The sequence below is a fragment of the Cnephaeus nilssonii genome (assembly GCF_951640355.1).
Source record: "Cnephaeus nilssonii genome assembly, chromosome: 10".
Classification (NCBI taxonomy): Eukaryota; Metazoa; Chordata; class Mammalia; order Chiroptera; family Vespertilionidae; genus Cnephaeus; species Cnephaeus nilssonii.
The window spans coordinates 13,108,507-13,121,453 of NC_137081.1; the positions used below are offsets into that span (position 1 = coordinate 13,108,507).

A 12,947-nucleotide genomic window follows, 5' to 3' on the forward strand; every position below is an offset into this window, starting at 1 on the left:
TTGCCATGGACAATTATTTTCCCATAATTGAGGACTGCTGTCAATTTAGATATTTGCTATGATTTGAAAGTTTGTGTCCTGTCAAAATTCATACATTGAAGTCCTAATGTCCAATGTGATTGTATTAGGAGGTGGGGTTTCTGGGAGGTGTTTGAGTCATGAGGGTGGAGCTGTCATGAATGGGATTAGTGTTTTTTTTGGTTGGTTTGTTTTTTTAATATATTTTATTGATTTTTCACAGAGAGGAAGGGAGAGGGATAGAGAGCTAGAAACATCGATGAGAGAGAGACATCAACCAGCTGCCTCCTGCACACCCCCCACCGGGGGATGTGCCCGCAACCAATGTACATGCCTTTGACCGGAATCGAACCTGGGACCTTCCAGTCTGCAGACCGACGCTCTATCCACTGAGCCAAACCGGTTTTGGCTGGGATTAGTGTTTTTTATGAAAGAGATCCTACAGAGATCCATGGTCCTTCCACCAGCTGAAGACACACAAAAGATGGCCATCTACAATCCAGAGGGCCTTCACTAGGACAGGAATATGCTGGCACCACCATCTTGAAACCCCATAACTGAAAAATAAATTTCTGCGGTTTATAAGCCACCTGGCATTTTGTTATAGCAGCCCAAACAGACTAAAATGGTATTATTTTTCCAGTTCTTAGAAAAATTCTGGAAGGAAACTCTTGGGTAAATAAATTTAGGCTGCCTAGTGACAAATTCTTGAAAATATATTTAGTCATAACTAATCACAAAAAAATGTTTTTTATGTTTGCTTTATTTGTACATTTGAGTGCTTACATGTTTCATTCATATAAATGAGTTAAGTTGCCAGGCTGGTGTTGCTCAGTGGTACCTATGAATCAGGAGGTCACGGTTTGATTCCCGGTCCAGGCACATGCTCGGATTGCAGGCTCGATCCACAGTAGGGGGCATGCAGGAGGCAGCCAATCGATGATTCTCTCTCATCTTTGAAGCTTCCATCTCTCCCTCTCCCTTCCTCTCTGAAATCAATAAAAAAAATATTTTAAAAAAAGGAAAAGTAACTTTTTCTATTCCAGGACATCCAAGTATAAGTTATTTTCATGTTGAAGTTTATAGATATTTCTCAACTCAGTTTAAAAAATATATGAATCTAGATAAGTTAGAAAGAGGAAAAATGAATTCAATTTATGTCCACATTTGTACAAGTCTGAAATATGGATACACTCAACAAGAAGGAACATTATTCAAGGTAATTGAAAGTTGGAGATAAAATAGAAATGTGACTTATATAGTCCAATAAAATACAAGTATATTCAAAATAAGTATATTATAATTTTAAAGTAAGTTTTGTAAGCACACATATGACTACATGTGACTGATTTCTACTGAATTGTTCATCACTTAGAAATGATTTTCATAAATAGGGCTGTTTATCAATAACTTTAAAGAAATAGGAGATAGTGTCCTGAATCACCAATAAATTATACAGGGTTTGGCAAAAGTAGGTATACAGTTATGAATATGGGAAAGTTAATAAAACTATTATAATAATCATAACCTGCATGACTTTTTCTAAATGAACAACTATAAACCTACTTTTGCCAACCCCCTATAGCCGTGGTTAGCAAACTGTGGCCCATTGAGTGTGACTCTTCCATAAAATACCATGGCCTGGGCGAGGCTATTTTGAAGAAGTGGCGTTAGAAGAAGTTTAAAAAATTTGGCTCTTAAAAGAAATTTCAATCGTTGTTCTGTTGATATTTGGCTCTGTTGACTAATGAGTTTGCTGACCACTGCCCTATAGCATTAGAAGAGGTTTTCTAGTCAATAAATAGTTTATTTTTCTACATTTCTGTATTTTCCAAATTTATAGGGAAGCAGTTATTCAACATTTGACAGACTAAATAACCTTAGATTCTTTGCTCTGGATGATTTGGTTATTAACTTGTCTGAGATCAAATTTTAAGACCTTTAAACTGTGGTATAAACATAGTTCTAAAGAAGATACAGTAATAAATATCCTCCTATATAATAAAAGGCTAATATGCAAATAGACCAAATGACAGAACTGGTTGCTATGATGTGCACTAACCACCAGGGGGCGTGTGCGGAACATGTCAGGCTTTGGCCGCAGGTGGGATGGTGGAGCAGGTGAGCAGGAGCGTCAGACCAAGGCAGGGTGCCGGTCGCTGTCATCCAGGTGAGCCTCTGGTGGTTACTGAAAATTCTTTGCTGTCACGCGCTGTGGTCCCGCCCGGCACTCACACCTGCTGCCAATGCCTGGCTGCCAGCCCCGATTGCCCCTGAGGGCTTCTCCACCTCTCTGTGCTCCTGAGGGGTGATCGAGGCAGCAGACGCCACTAGCACCCGCTGATAGTGCCGGTCCCGCTCACACCTGCTGCTGGCACTGGCCCCAATCGCTCCGCGCTGTCAGTGGGTAGGAGCGGCAGCAGTGGGAACAGGGCTGCTGGCAGGCAGGGGACTAGGGGCTGCAGTGGGAGGTGCCAGGCGGGTGCACAGAGGATGGGCCAAGACCCGCCCCTGTGCCCACCACAGCCTCGCAGCTCACAGTTCCGTTCAAGGTGCATGAATTCATGCACTAGGCCCCTCGTATAAATAATAAATACTTAGGGGCAAGACAAAATGCTAAAAATTATTTTCCTTTTTTCAGAGAGGACAATAGTCTTAGCTTTGTAAAATTAATGAGTGCCCTTGAAAACGTTGTTCATTAATTTATCCATAAAATATTTATTATAATGAGCCTACCTGCTGAAAGTGTACTAAGACTAGAGAGAGAGAGGGAGAGAAACATTGATGTGAGAAACATTGATTGGTTGCCTCCTGTACACACCCCAACTGGAAATCAAACCCACAACCTGGGCATGCACCCTGACCAATAATTGAACCTACAACTTTTCGGTGCATGAAGTAACACTCAACCAACTGAGCCACACCAGCCAGGGCCATATATGTATTCTTAATGAAATATATGAATAATGTATATACATTCATATTTGTGCCTATAAAGCCACTGGTGGTAAATAAAGTGGATAATATTTAATATCTGCACTTTGCAGATGAAAAAAAAAAAAGTCCCAATCATTTAAATCAACCACTGCACTATCATGACCCAGGTCCCTTTTGCTTCCAGTTTACCTGTCTACTCCTAATCAAATAACAGAAATGACATGAGGAAAGGGCACTTGGATAATTATTCACCTGGTAAAGGACTAAGATGGCTTTCTAGTAGTTTTGCTAGTAAAATTTTAAATATATCAAAAGGATAGTTTGTTCCTCTGATAAAGTGCTACCTCCTCAAAACAAATGATAAATTTGAAGAAACTTTTCTGTTCCAAGAAAAATGTGCTGCTCTCTGACTCTACAATGTCATTTCAAGGAATTTGCCCTTACAGATATACTTAGAAAAGTATGCAAATATTTATGTACAAGGATATTTATTATTGCATTATCTGTAAGAGTAAAAAAAAAAAAATCTAGAGAAAGCCCTAAATATCCCACCAATAGGGAAGCAGTATAGCACAGTGGTTAAGAATTGCCTGGATTAAAATTCCATCTCCACAGTTCGCTAGATTATGGACAAATTATCTCACTGTGCTTTTAGTTACCCATCTGTAAAGTGGAGCTAAAAACAGGGTCTACATCATTGGCTTGTGATCATATTTTACACAGTGCCTAATCTATTGTATATGCTCAATACACTTTGGTAATCATTATTTTTAAGGGGGATTAGGATATATTTTGGTAGAGGCACACAATAGAATACTAGGCAACTATTTTGAAAAGAGAGCTCTGTGTACTCTACTTAACCAGATGACACTTCATTCAGTTTGTCTCCCTCCAATGCCCAAGAAAAAAACTTAGCTAGAGAGGAGCTAAATTTAAATTTAAATACACACACCTTTTTTGAGCTCTGGAGCAACATGAACTGTGAGGAGAGAAAAGAGTCGCCAATACTTTTGATGTATGTTTGGTGGTGGGTTCAGGGGAGAAAAGGGACCAGGGAAAGAATTATGGGCCCGATAGGAAATTGAGGTTTGGCATCTTTTTGGTCACTAACTGCATAGATATGCCTTACAACACCAGAAACTCTAGCAGAGACAATAATTTCTCCACCGTTTATTGTGTGCAATCATGCTGAGTCAGAGGGTGAGTCAGCCCTGCTCTCTGGGAGGGAGGTGCTCACGCGGGAAAAGGAATGACCTCTTCCTGGGCAGTCAGGCCAATTTAGGAAAATTCCTTGCCCAGTGCCCTAATCAGTAGCTTGGTGCCTGAGAAAAATTAACTGTTATTCCCAGGGGTGAGCAGTTGGCTTGCTCTACTCAACCTTGAGAATCAGGCCTAATTCCAGTTAACATCAGAATGTTCAAATTTAATAGCACGTTGGGCACTGCCTGGAGAGAATAGAATAGGCACAGCCCTCACCTTGTAGCCTTAATTGTAAAGCATTAAGGAAAATAACAGGTCACTGTATTAGAAGCATGGAAGCTCCTAATAGTCTGTTTGGTGGCTCGCTTAGCACCAAGTTTTCTGCCCCCGTTTAGGGTGGTTTTTCATTTTCCTCCTGAAAATTGCTTTTCTTGCACAGGGACTTAATGAATTAAACCACAAAACATGAACAGAAGAAACAATTCCAACAAAAAAGATCACAGTGGAATAAGATATGGACTCTAAAGACTCAAATATATTATTAAAAATGATTAGGTATCTTTTCTGGCAATCAATAGATTTCTACAAGGTACCACACTTTCCTAAAATTACTCCCTTTCAAGTTATTTGTCCTAATATTCTAGATTTGGATGAAAATCACTCCAGTTTTATCAAAGGGCAATATATTTTATAAAGTAAGTCACAATGAAGGAAAGGTGCAGAATACATGAGATGACAATGACAAACTTGAACCTGTTGAAAATATACCTTATGTATACACTAGTGGCCTGGTGCACGAAATTTGTGCACATTAAAAGGGAATTAATTAGAGGAAATATTTTAATATTGCTATTTGCCTTTTCTCTATAATAGAAGTGTCAGAAATTAAAGAAAATTAGTAAAATGTATATGAAAATCTCCCTCCTGTCAAAGTCTGGTGCACGCCGCGGGACCCAGAGTCAAGTCCCCACCCACTGATGTACACCTTGAAATTGCACGAAACCCAGACCTGGCAGGCTCCACCCTCATCAAGTCCTGCATGGCGGGGGGTGCAGCCTCAGGTCCTCTGGAGCCGGGGCAGGGGGCGTGGCCTCAGGTCCCCAAGCCCTGGCGCAAGGACGTGATGACCATTTGCATATTAGCTCTTTATTATATAGGATGGGAATGATGTGAAAGGAAAATGACAGAACATTAGAGGCAAACCATAGAAATATAGAGCGAAAGGAGTAAGGAACACATCTCATCAAAAGGAACAAAAGGTTTGAAGACAGACACACAGGTGGCTAGTAAAGTGTAGGATAAACAAGGAAAGGTCATAGGTCAGAGTATGGGTACACAGAGGCGTTTTGCGAATATTCTAATTTCCCAAGGGAATGCTGTGGCCCAGGGATACACCTCCTCACTCTCTCCAGGTTTGCAAGTACAAAACAAGCCCCATCCCATGAAAGGGTGTGGCTGTCTGGTTCCTGCTACTAAGCAACAGTAAACATCCACTTCATGCTTTATGGGAATTGAAGTTTGGGTTTTGGGAACTATGGGGAAGCATATATTCTATTATTAACTTTATATCTGCAACGCTACACCTCAGATGAAAACCTGGTTGCACCCTAGCCAGTTTGGCTCAGTGGATAGAGTATGGGCCTGCAGACCAAAGGGTCCCGGGTTTGATTCCAGTCAAGGGCATGCCCCGGTTGTAGGCTCCTGGTCGGGGCACATGCAGGAGGCAACCAATCGATGTGTTTCTCTCACACTGATATTTCTGTCTGTCTTTCCCTCTCTCTTCCACTCTCTCTGAAAAATCAATGAAAAAATAGGCGAGGATTAAAAATAATAATAAAAATAAAAAAACCTGGTTGCTTTCAGTCTTAGAAGAAAAAAAAAAGGCAAAAAAATTTTGGCCTTTATTCTTCTTGGCAGGGGAAGTTGAGGTTAATGGAATTTAGTCATGCTTAACTGCTCCTTTTAGACTTCCAAAGTTATCCCAGGATTTCCCAGCAGCAAAGTAAATGCTTCTGTTCTAGAACAATATGTCAAGGTCACCTTACCCCTAGGAACATGAGGAAAATCCAAGAGTCTTGGAAGAATGTAAAGACCTCAATAGGTTCAGTTTCCTGTCCTACTTTGATCTTGTGACTTACCACATTCTTTTTTTAATTTAGAAAATAATTTATATTAATAATGTATAGTATACTATCCGGCAGGGAGGTTACTTGTCCTGCTGAAGAAGATGGTAAATCCTGTAAAGTGAAAGTGGAATAGAAGACATTGGGCTCCACTACTGTAATCAAATTGTGATACTAAATATGTTACATGAAGAAGACTACTTCATTTGGACCTAGTACTTACCCACCTATAGCAACCCAAGATGGATAATCTATAAGCAACCTAACAAAGACTAATTTAATTTCCTTCTATAAATAGCCTTAATCCCACGAAGAGCATTTCAGTTCCAATGTGCCAAGTTCTTGAGCTATATTTAGAAGCTTTAAGAATTTCAGACAAAGGGAAGGGCTTCAAAGTTTTTTGTTTGTTTGTTTTGTTTTTAGGAGAGAAACATCAATTTGTTGTTCCACTTATTTATGCATTCATTGGTTGATTTTTGTATTAGCCCTGACTGGGGATTGAATCCATAACCTTGGTGTATCAACGATGGTCTAACTGAGCTACCTAGCCAGGGCCTAGCTCTATCTATATATGATAGGGGAGTTACCAACTCTATATTGGATATAAAAGCAAGAGAGTTGGGTTATGTGATAAGTAATCAGAAAATAGTTATAGATTAACTATTAATTTCATTTTATAGTTATGGTCTATTTTATTTCCTCTGTATCTTCCTCTTCATTACTGCAGTACATATCACACAGGGCCTCTGGCAGGAAGTAATTGTCCCCCAATATCTACCCTTGTGAAGGTTTAATTCTTTGACCCTCCTCCCATCAAAAGGTGGGATGTGTGTCTCCTCCCCTTGAATATGGGTGGGCTCTGAGACTGGCTTGACCAATGAAGTACAGAGGAAGTGATGCTATTTATGTCACTTTGAGGTTCAGTCATACAAAGCCTTTAGCATCCTCCTAGGTCTCTAGGAATCTTTTCCTTTTTAATATATATTTTATTGATTTTTACAGAGAGGAAGGGAGAGGGAGAGTTAGAAACATCGATGAGAGAGAAACATCAATCAGCTGCCTCCTGCACACCCCTATTGGGGATGTGCCACAACCAAGGTACATGCCCTTGACCAGAACTGAATCTGAGACTCTTGAGTCTGCAGGCTGATGCTCTATCCACTGAGCCAAACTGGTCAGGGCTCTAGGAATCTCTTGTTCCTGAAGCCCTAAACCACCATGTCAATACAAGTGTCCTGAGACTGTTATACTGAATGCTCTGGAAGATAAACTCATCTGAACCTGTCTTCCCAACATTCCAGCTCAGGAGCCAAACATGTGAGTGAAGATGATATCTGGAGACTGAGACAGATCCTTATATTTTTTGTTCCAACAGATCCTTATATTTCCACCCATAGTTGCTCCAGTCCTCAGCTATTACTCATCCCCAAACATCTCTGCTTTCTGTATTTTGAACCCATGGAACCTCATGAATAAAACGGTTGTTTTATACCACTAAGTTTTGGGGTTGTTGGTTACACAACAAAAGATAACTAAAACACCTTCTTTCAGAATCTGTGTTTTAGGTAGATGGCTGACTAGTTAGAGGCTATATTTCCTAGCCTCCTCTCTTGCAGGGGAATGTGGTTATAAGTCTTGCCTGTGGGATGTGAGTGTAAATTATGCAATTTCCAAGTCAAGTCAATAAAACATTAAGTGGTACACTTCCTCTCCCTCTCCCACTTCTTTCGGCTGAGACAGTGACAACTGGAGCAGCTACCTAGGATCCAGACATTGCATTTGACTGTCACAGACTAGGTTCCCCAGGCAGCATACTCAGCAGAGTTTAGAGTTCAGAATATTTAAACAGAGTTTCCCAGGGATCAACACCTAAAGGGAGGGGAAGAAAGCAGGAGTGGCAAAGGGAAAAGCTGGCTTGCAATGCGGACCCAATGACAGCCTCAGCCAACCACACAGAGCGCTCAGGAGCTAAAACAGCCCTTCAGAAATGTTCCCCATTGGGTCCCAATGGCCTTTATACTCCCACATGTATCAGTCATTGGATATGGGTCATCCTGTCCTATGCTTTTGTTAAGTTATAATTACAACATATTAGTTGTCTATTAGTGAATAACCCAAAACTTAGTGGCTAAAACCAACATTTATCATCTTAGTTTCTGTGTGTAAAGGATTCAGAAATGTACAGGGTGGCAGGTAAGCTGTTGGCTGAAGCTTCAGTCATCTCAACTCACAGGATTCCGTTCACTCACTTGCTGACAGGGCTCTTCCTTACCACTGGGCTTCCTCCTTAGGCTGCCTACGTGTCCTCACAACATGGCAGTTGGTGATCTGAGAGGAGAGAATCAGAACGTCCAAGACAGAAGCCAGTCTTTTTAAAACCTAATCTCAGCAGGGACATCCCTAAATGAAATCAGTAAGACCAGCCCACACTCAAGAAGGGTTACATAAGGATGGAATCCCAGCCAGCAGGGACATGGGGGCAGGCTTAGAGGCTGCCTACCACGCATAGCATGCACACAATTTTGTATCCTGCCCTTTTCAGTTTTGTTTTGCTACATGTTCTTCATTTAAAAAATGTTTTTAAAAATTATGATAGCATTATTTTTTAATCCCCTCCCCAAGCCCTCACCCCCCTACTCTGTCCATGAGTTATGCTTATATGCATGCATACAAGTCCTTTGGTTGATCTCTCACCTCCCTTGAAAGCAATATTCTTATAAAAAATTTCAAATATGTAAATGATATGTGTAAAATTCTTTTTTTTATGCTTTCCTATTAGTTGAAGAACCCAGAGGTATATCCACAATTTTTATTAAACTGCTGAGATACTTCACATATACATAATAAACATACACACACATATACAGTACTATATATTTAATGTTCTTAATATATCTTGGAGCCTTTTTCATATCACCATGTAAAGATCTGGGTCATTCTCCTAAGCACTGGCATATTTTATTATTATACTAAAAATACGTTAAGCAGTATCCTATTGATAGACATTTAAATGTTTATTTATCTAACAAAAGATGCAAATGTACATTCTTATCCATGTGTCTTTGCAAACTCATGCTGGTGTAACTTTAGGATTAATTCCTGGGAAGTAGAAATCCTGGGTCTAAGAAATGCACATTTAAAATTTTGATGGATATTAGTGTATGACTGTGTCTCTCTAAATAATGGCTAACACTGAGTATCAGTAAATTTAAAATTTTTGTCAGATCCAGCCATGGCCAACACTGAGTTATGTACATACCTGTATTAGACTGTTATGACATTAGTGTAACTGATGTTTACATACCTTTTATTACACCGTTAGCTTCTTGAGGCACAAACTTAACTGCATTTCTTTTTGTAGTCCTAGTACTTAATATCATACTTGACACACAGTAGACACTCTGCAAATGTTTAATAAATGTCAGAGTTGAATTTAAGGCTTTGAGAAATCAGAGGAGCTGGTTCAAACCACAAAACCTGCCTCCAATTTGACCCTTATTCTCTCTGGCCTCCATTTCCTCAATTATAAAATACATGTGTAAGATTAGATTTTTTCTGCAGTCCTTTTCAGATCCAAAATTATATGCTTTTAAGAAGTAAATTAATGTTATCTTCTGATCTCTCCACATACCAATTTCAAATTAAACATTATAAACTAATCACTAATCCTAGACCATACATTTGCCATATTTTTCAATACCAAGGTATTACTTTTCAGTTTAAGTTATTTAAAAAATATTATGTCAAAATTTTTGAAAATCAGTCATAGGTAAGTATCTTTAATCTTCAAAATTTTTCAGTGGTATAAAAACCACAAGAAAACACATTAAGCAATGAGTATTTGGTTCTGAGATCCTTGTTTTCTTAAAATATGGACCCTAAGTCTAGTCAGTTTTCTCATTAACATTTTTATCTCTTGGGTTAAATTAAATAAGCAAACTAATTAGAGTACTATGCAATTGTTAAGATACTTTGAAATACTGGTTATTAAAAATTATTAGGGAATTATCAGCTATCTTCATATTTTTATAAAATGTCACTCTATATGTATATACACTATTTTTTGTTCCAACAGATCCTTATATTTTTTTCACATCTACTTGTTTCCAAAAGTTGAGTCAATCACAAACATAAAGTCTAGCCATGCTAAGAGAGGATCAGCCTTATAAAGTGTCCTAAAAAATAGTTTGTCATATTTATGTATAGCATTAATTTCCGCATGAATCGTAATTTTTAGCCACACCATTGGTAATGGGTCTGTAATGACTTTGCTAATGACATTTTAACAGTTGTCAAGAATGACAATGTTAACATTTAAATGTTAATTTTAGTTCCTCTCTCCTTGGGAGCTTGAATAGTGGTGGGGTAATTTGTTTGGGCAGAAGAAGGCTGACAGTTTATATTAGACAAAGCTTTATGTTGGCAAAAGAATCCACTCATCCTGCACATCAATAGCTCTAACTCTCCTTCACTACCTTTTCTATCATTAGCATATAGTTTTCCCTCTTTTGATAACACCATTTTATGTTTTGCTCTTTTAAGAGTTAGAATCCAACAAACAATAAATCTTACAATGACTGGTAAAAATTCCATCAGAATAAGCAGAATTCTGTATAATTAATTTTCACAACTCTGGTGAGATACTGTAGTAGCAGTATTTCATTGACTGGGTTGACCTTGAACAAGTTACTTAATTACTCTGAGCTTTAGTAAAGAAATGCTTTTCCTGAAAAAAGATACAACCTGGAGCTTACATTAGATATGACTTTCCCTTACAATCAATGGAATTGAGTTTATATCAGGAAAGCAGAAAGGAATAATGATTACAAAACAAAAGGATTCTGAACATGAATTTGGAAAAAATTTAATATAGCTTTAGATTACCTCCAAGATTAGCTGTAAAATTTTTACTTTTTGTTTTGACAATTAAAAATTATAAAAGCTATTAGTTTGTTTTCTATTATTGGAAGTTTGACTTAATACTATACATGGTGCTAATATAGTGAATATGAAACATCAATGAGGACACACATTATAGATCTCAAGACACCCCCCTCATTCCCAGTGGGTGTATGTACATGTAATCTATTATCCAAAGAAAAATGTCTCAAAAACAGGTTTAAGAGAATACAGAAAAATGTGTTACCCATTAAGCTCCTCAATACCAATTCTTAGAATATGCATCAATGGCAGGGAATTATGTGAAGCAGTTAAGAACAATACATTTTGGAGTCAGAGACTGAGTCTGACTTTTTTGCTGTGGCTTTGAGCAAGCTACCTAATATACCTAGGATTCAGTTTCTTCACCTGTAAAATGAGATAATACTACCTCATAGAGTCAGAGCAAGGACAAGATGATACATGTAAGCTTAGTGGTTACTTAGCACACAGAAAACGTTGAATAATCATTAGCTATCATTATTATAATTTTCCAGGATACATACAGTATATGATTATGTATTTTTTCTATGTACCCACCTTGACAGAATGCTTAAGTCTTTATATTAACAATAAAAAAAGGGTCCTGCCCTGACCAGTGTTGCTCAGTGGTTAGAGTGTCGGCCTACACACTGAAGGGTTACAGGTTTGATTCTCGGTCAAGGGCACAAACCTGGGTTGCAAGTCCGATTCTGGCCCCAGTTGGGGCTCGTGTAGAGGCAAACAATTGATGTGTCTCTCTTACATCAATATTTCTTCCTTCCTCCCTCCCTCGTTCTCTCTAAAAATAAATGGAAAAAATATCCTCAGGTGAGGATTAACAACAACAACAAAAAACACACAAAAAACAAAACAAATTTAAAAAGGGGTCTTAATGGAAGATTTGCTTCTTTTACCCATTTACAAACATAAATGACCTATAAAGATAAACAAAAATTCATATTTTAAGGATTTTCTTTGTATTCGTCACAAAGACTATCAATATCAATGCTTTTACATGAAAAAGAATCTGTGTACATGTTTATTAAACTATTTAATGTTTCCACACAATACATAAACATTCTTGGAAGCTCAAAGTTCTTTGATGATTGCAATATTTTTTTCAAATAAGCATGATAGAACCTTAAATATTACATTATTCAGATTATTTTTTAAAGAGATAAACCTCTAAGAGATCACTCCAACATAACTGTCCATTAAGTATCTGTAGCAAAACTGGTAGATGTTCAGCATATGGATGGTTCCTCTACTGCCTGGGCACCCTCTGTGACAGCTTTAACACATTTGGCCATTGTCTGTGAGGCTCTGCTAATTGAATCTGAAAGATATTAAGAGAAGTTGAATTTTGATAATACAACTTTAAGAAAGCACACAGTAAAACTCTGTTTCACATTTTCAGGAACAAAAAAAAAAAGGCTACATAAAGTTATGCAGCTATGTGTAAATTTTGTGAGATCAACTAACAAATTCAGAGGATAAGCCCTTATTAGCTAAATGTTTTTAATAAGTATTCCTAGGTATGATTAAATAATTTTATATAGCCAAACAATGTGCCAGTATGCAACCATTACACATGTTCTAGAAAAGCATTAAAGACTCTGGAAAAATATGTAAAGTAAATATATGCTGTAATTGAAAAAAAGGTCACACAACAACGTGTATTAAAATGTATTCAATTGTACACTTTATCGGTACATTTCGTGGCATATGAATTACATTTCAACAGCTATA

At 37.9% G+C, this 12,947-nt stretch overlaps 1 protein-coding gene across 1 annotated transcript in view; it reads right to left on the reverse strand.

The window, feature by feature from the left end:
• Positions 1 to 205: 205 nt before the first annotated feature.
• The window catches only part of NDUFS1 (NADH:ubiquinone oxidoreductase core subunit S1), a 36,345-nt gene continuing 23,603 nt past the window's right edge, over positions 206 to 12,947 (reverse strand). Inside the window, exon 19 of the mRNA XM_079781996.1 lies at positions 206 to 12,534. Within this exon, the coding sequence (XP_079638122.1) occupies positions 12,443 to 12,534 (92 nt within the window). The 3' untranslated portion in view covers positions 206 to 12,442. The remainder of the gene's footprint in view (positions 12,535 to 12,947) is intronic.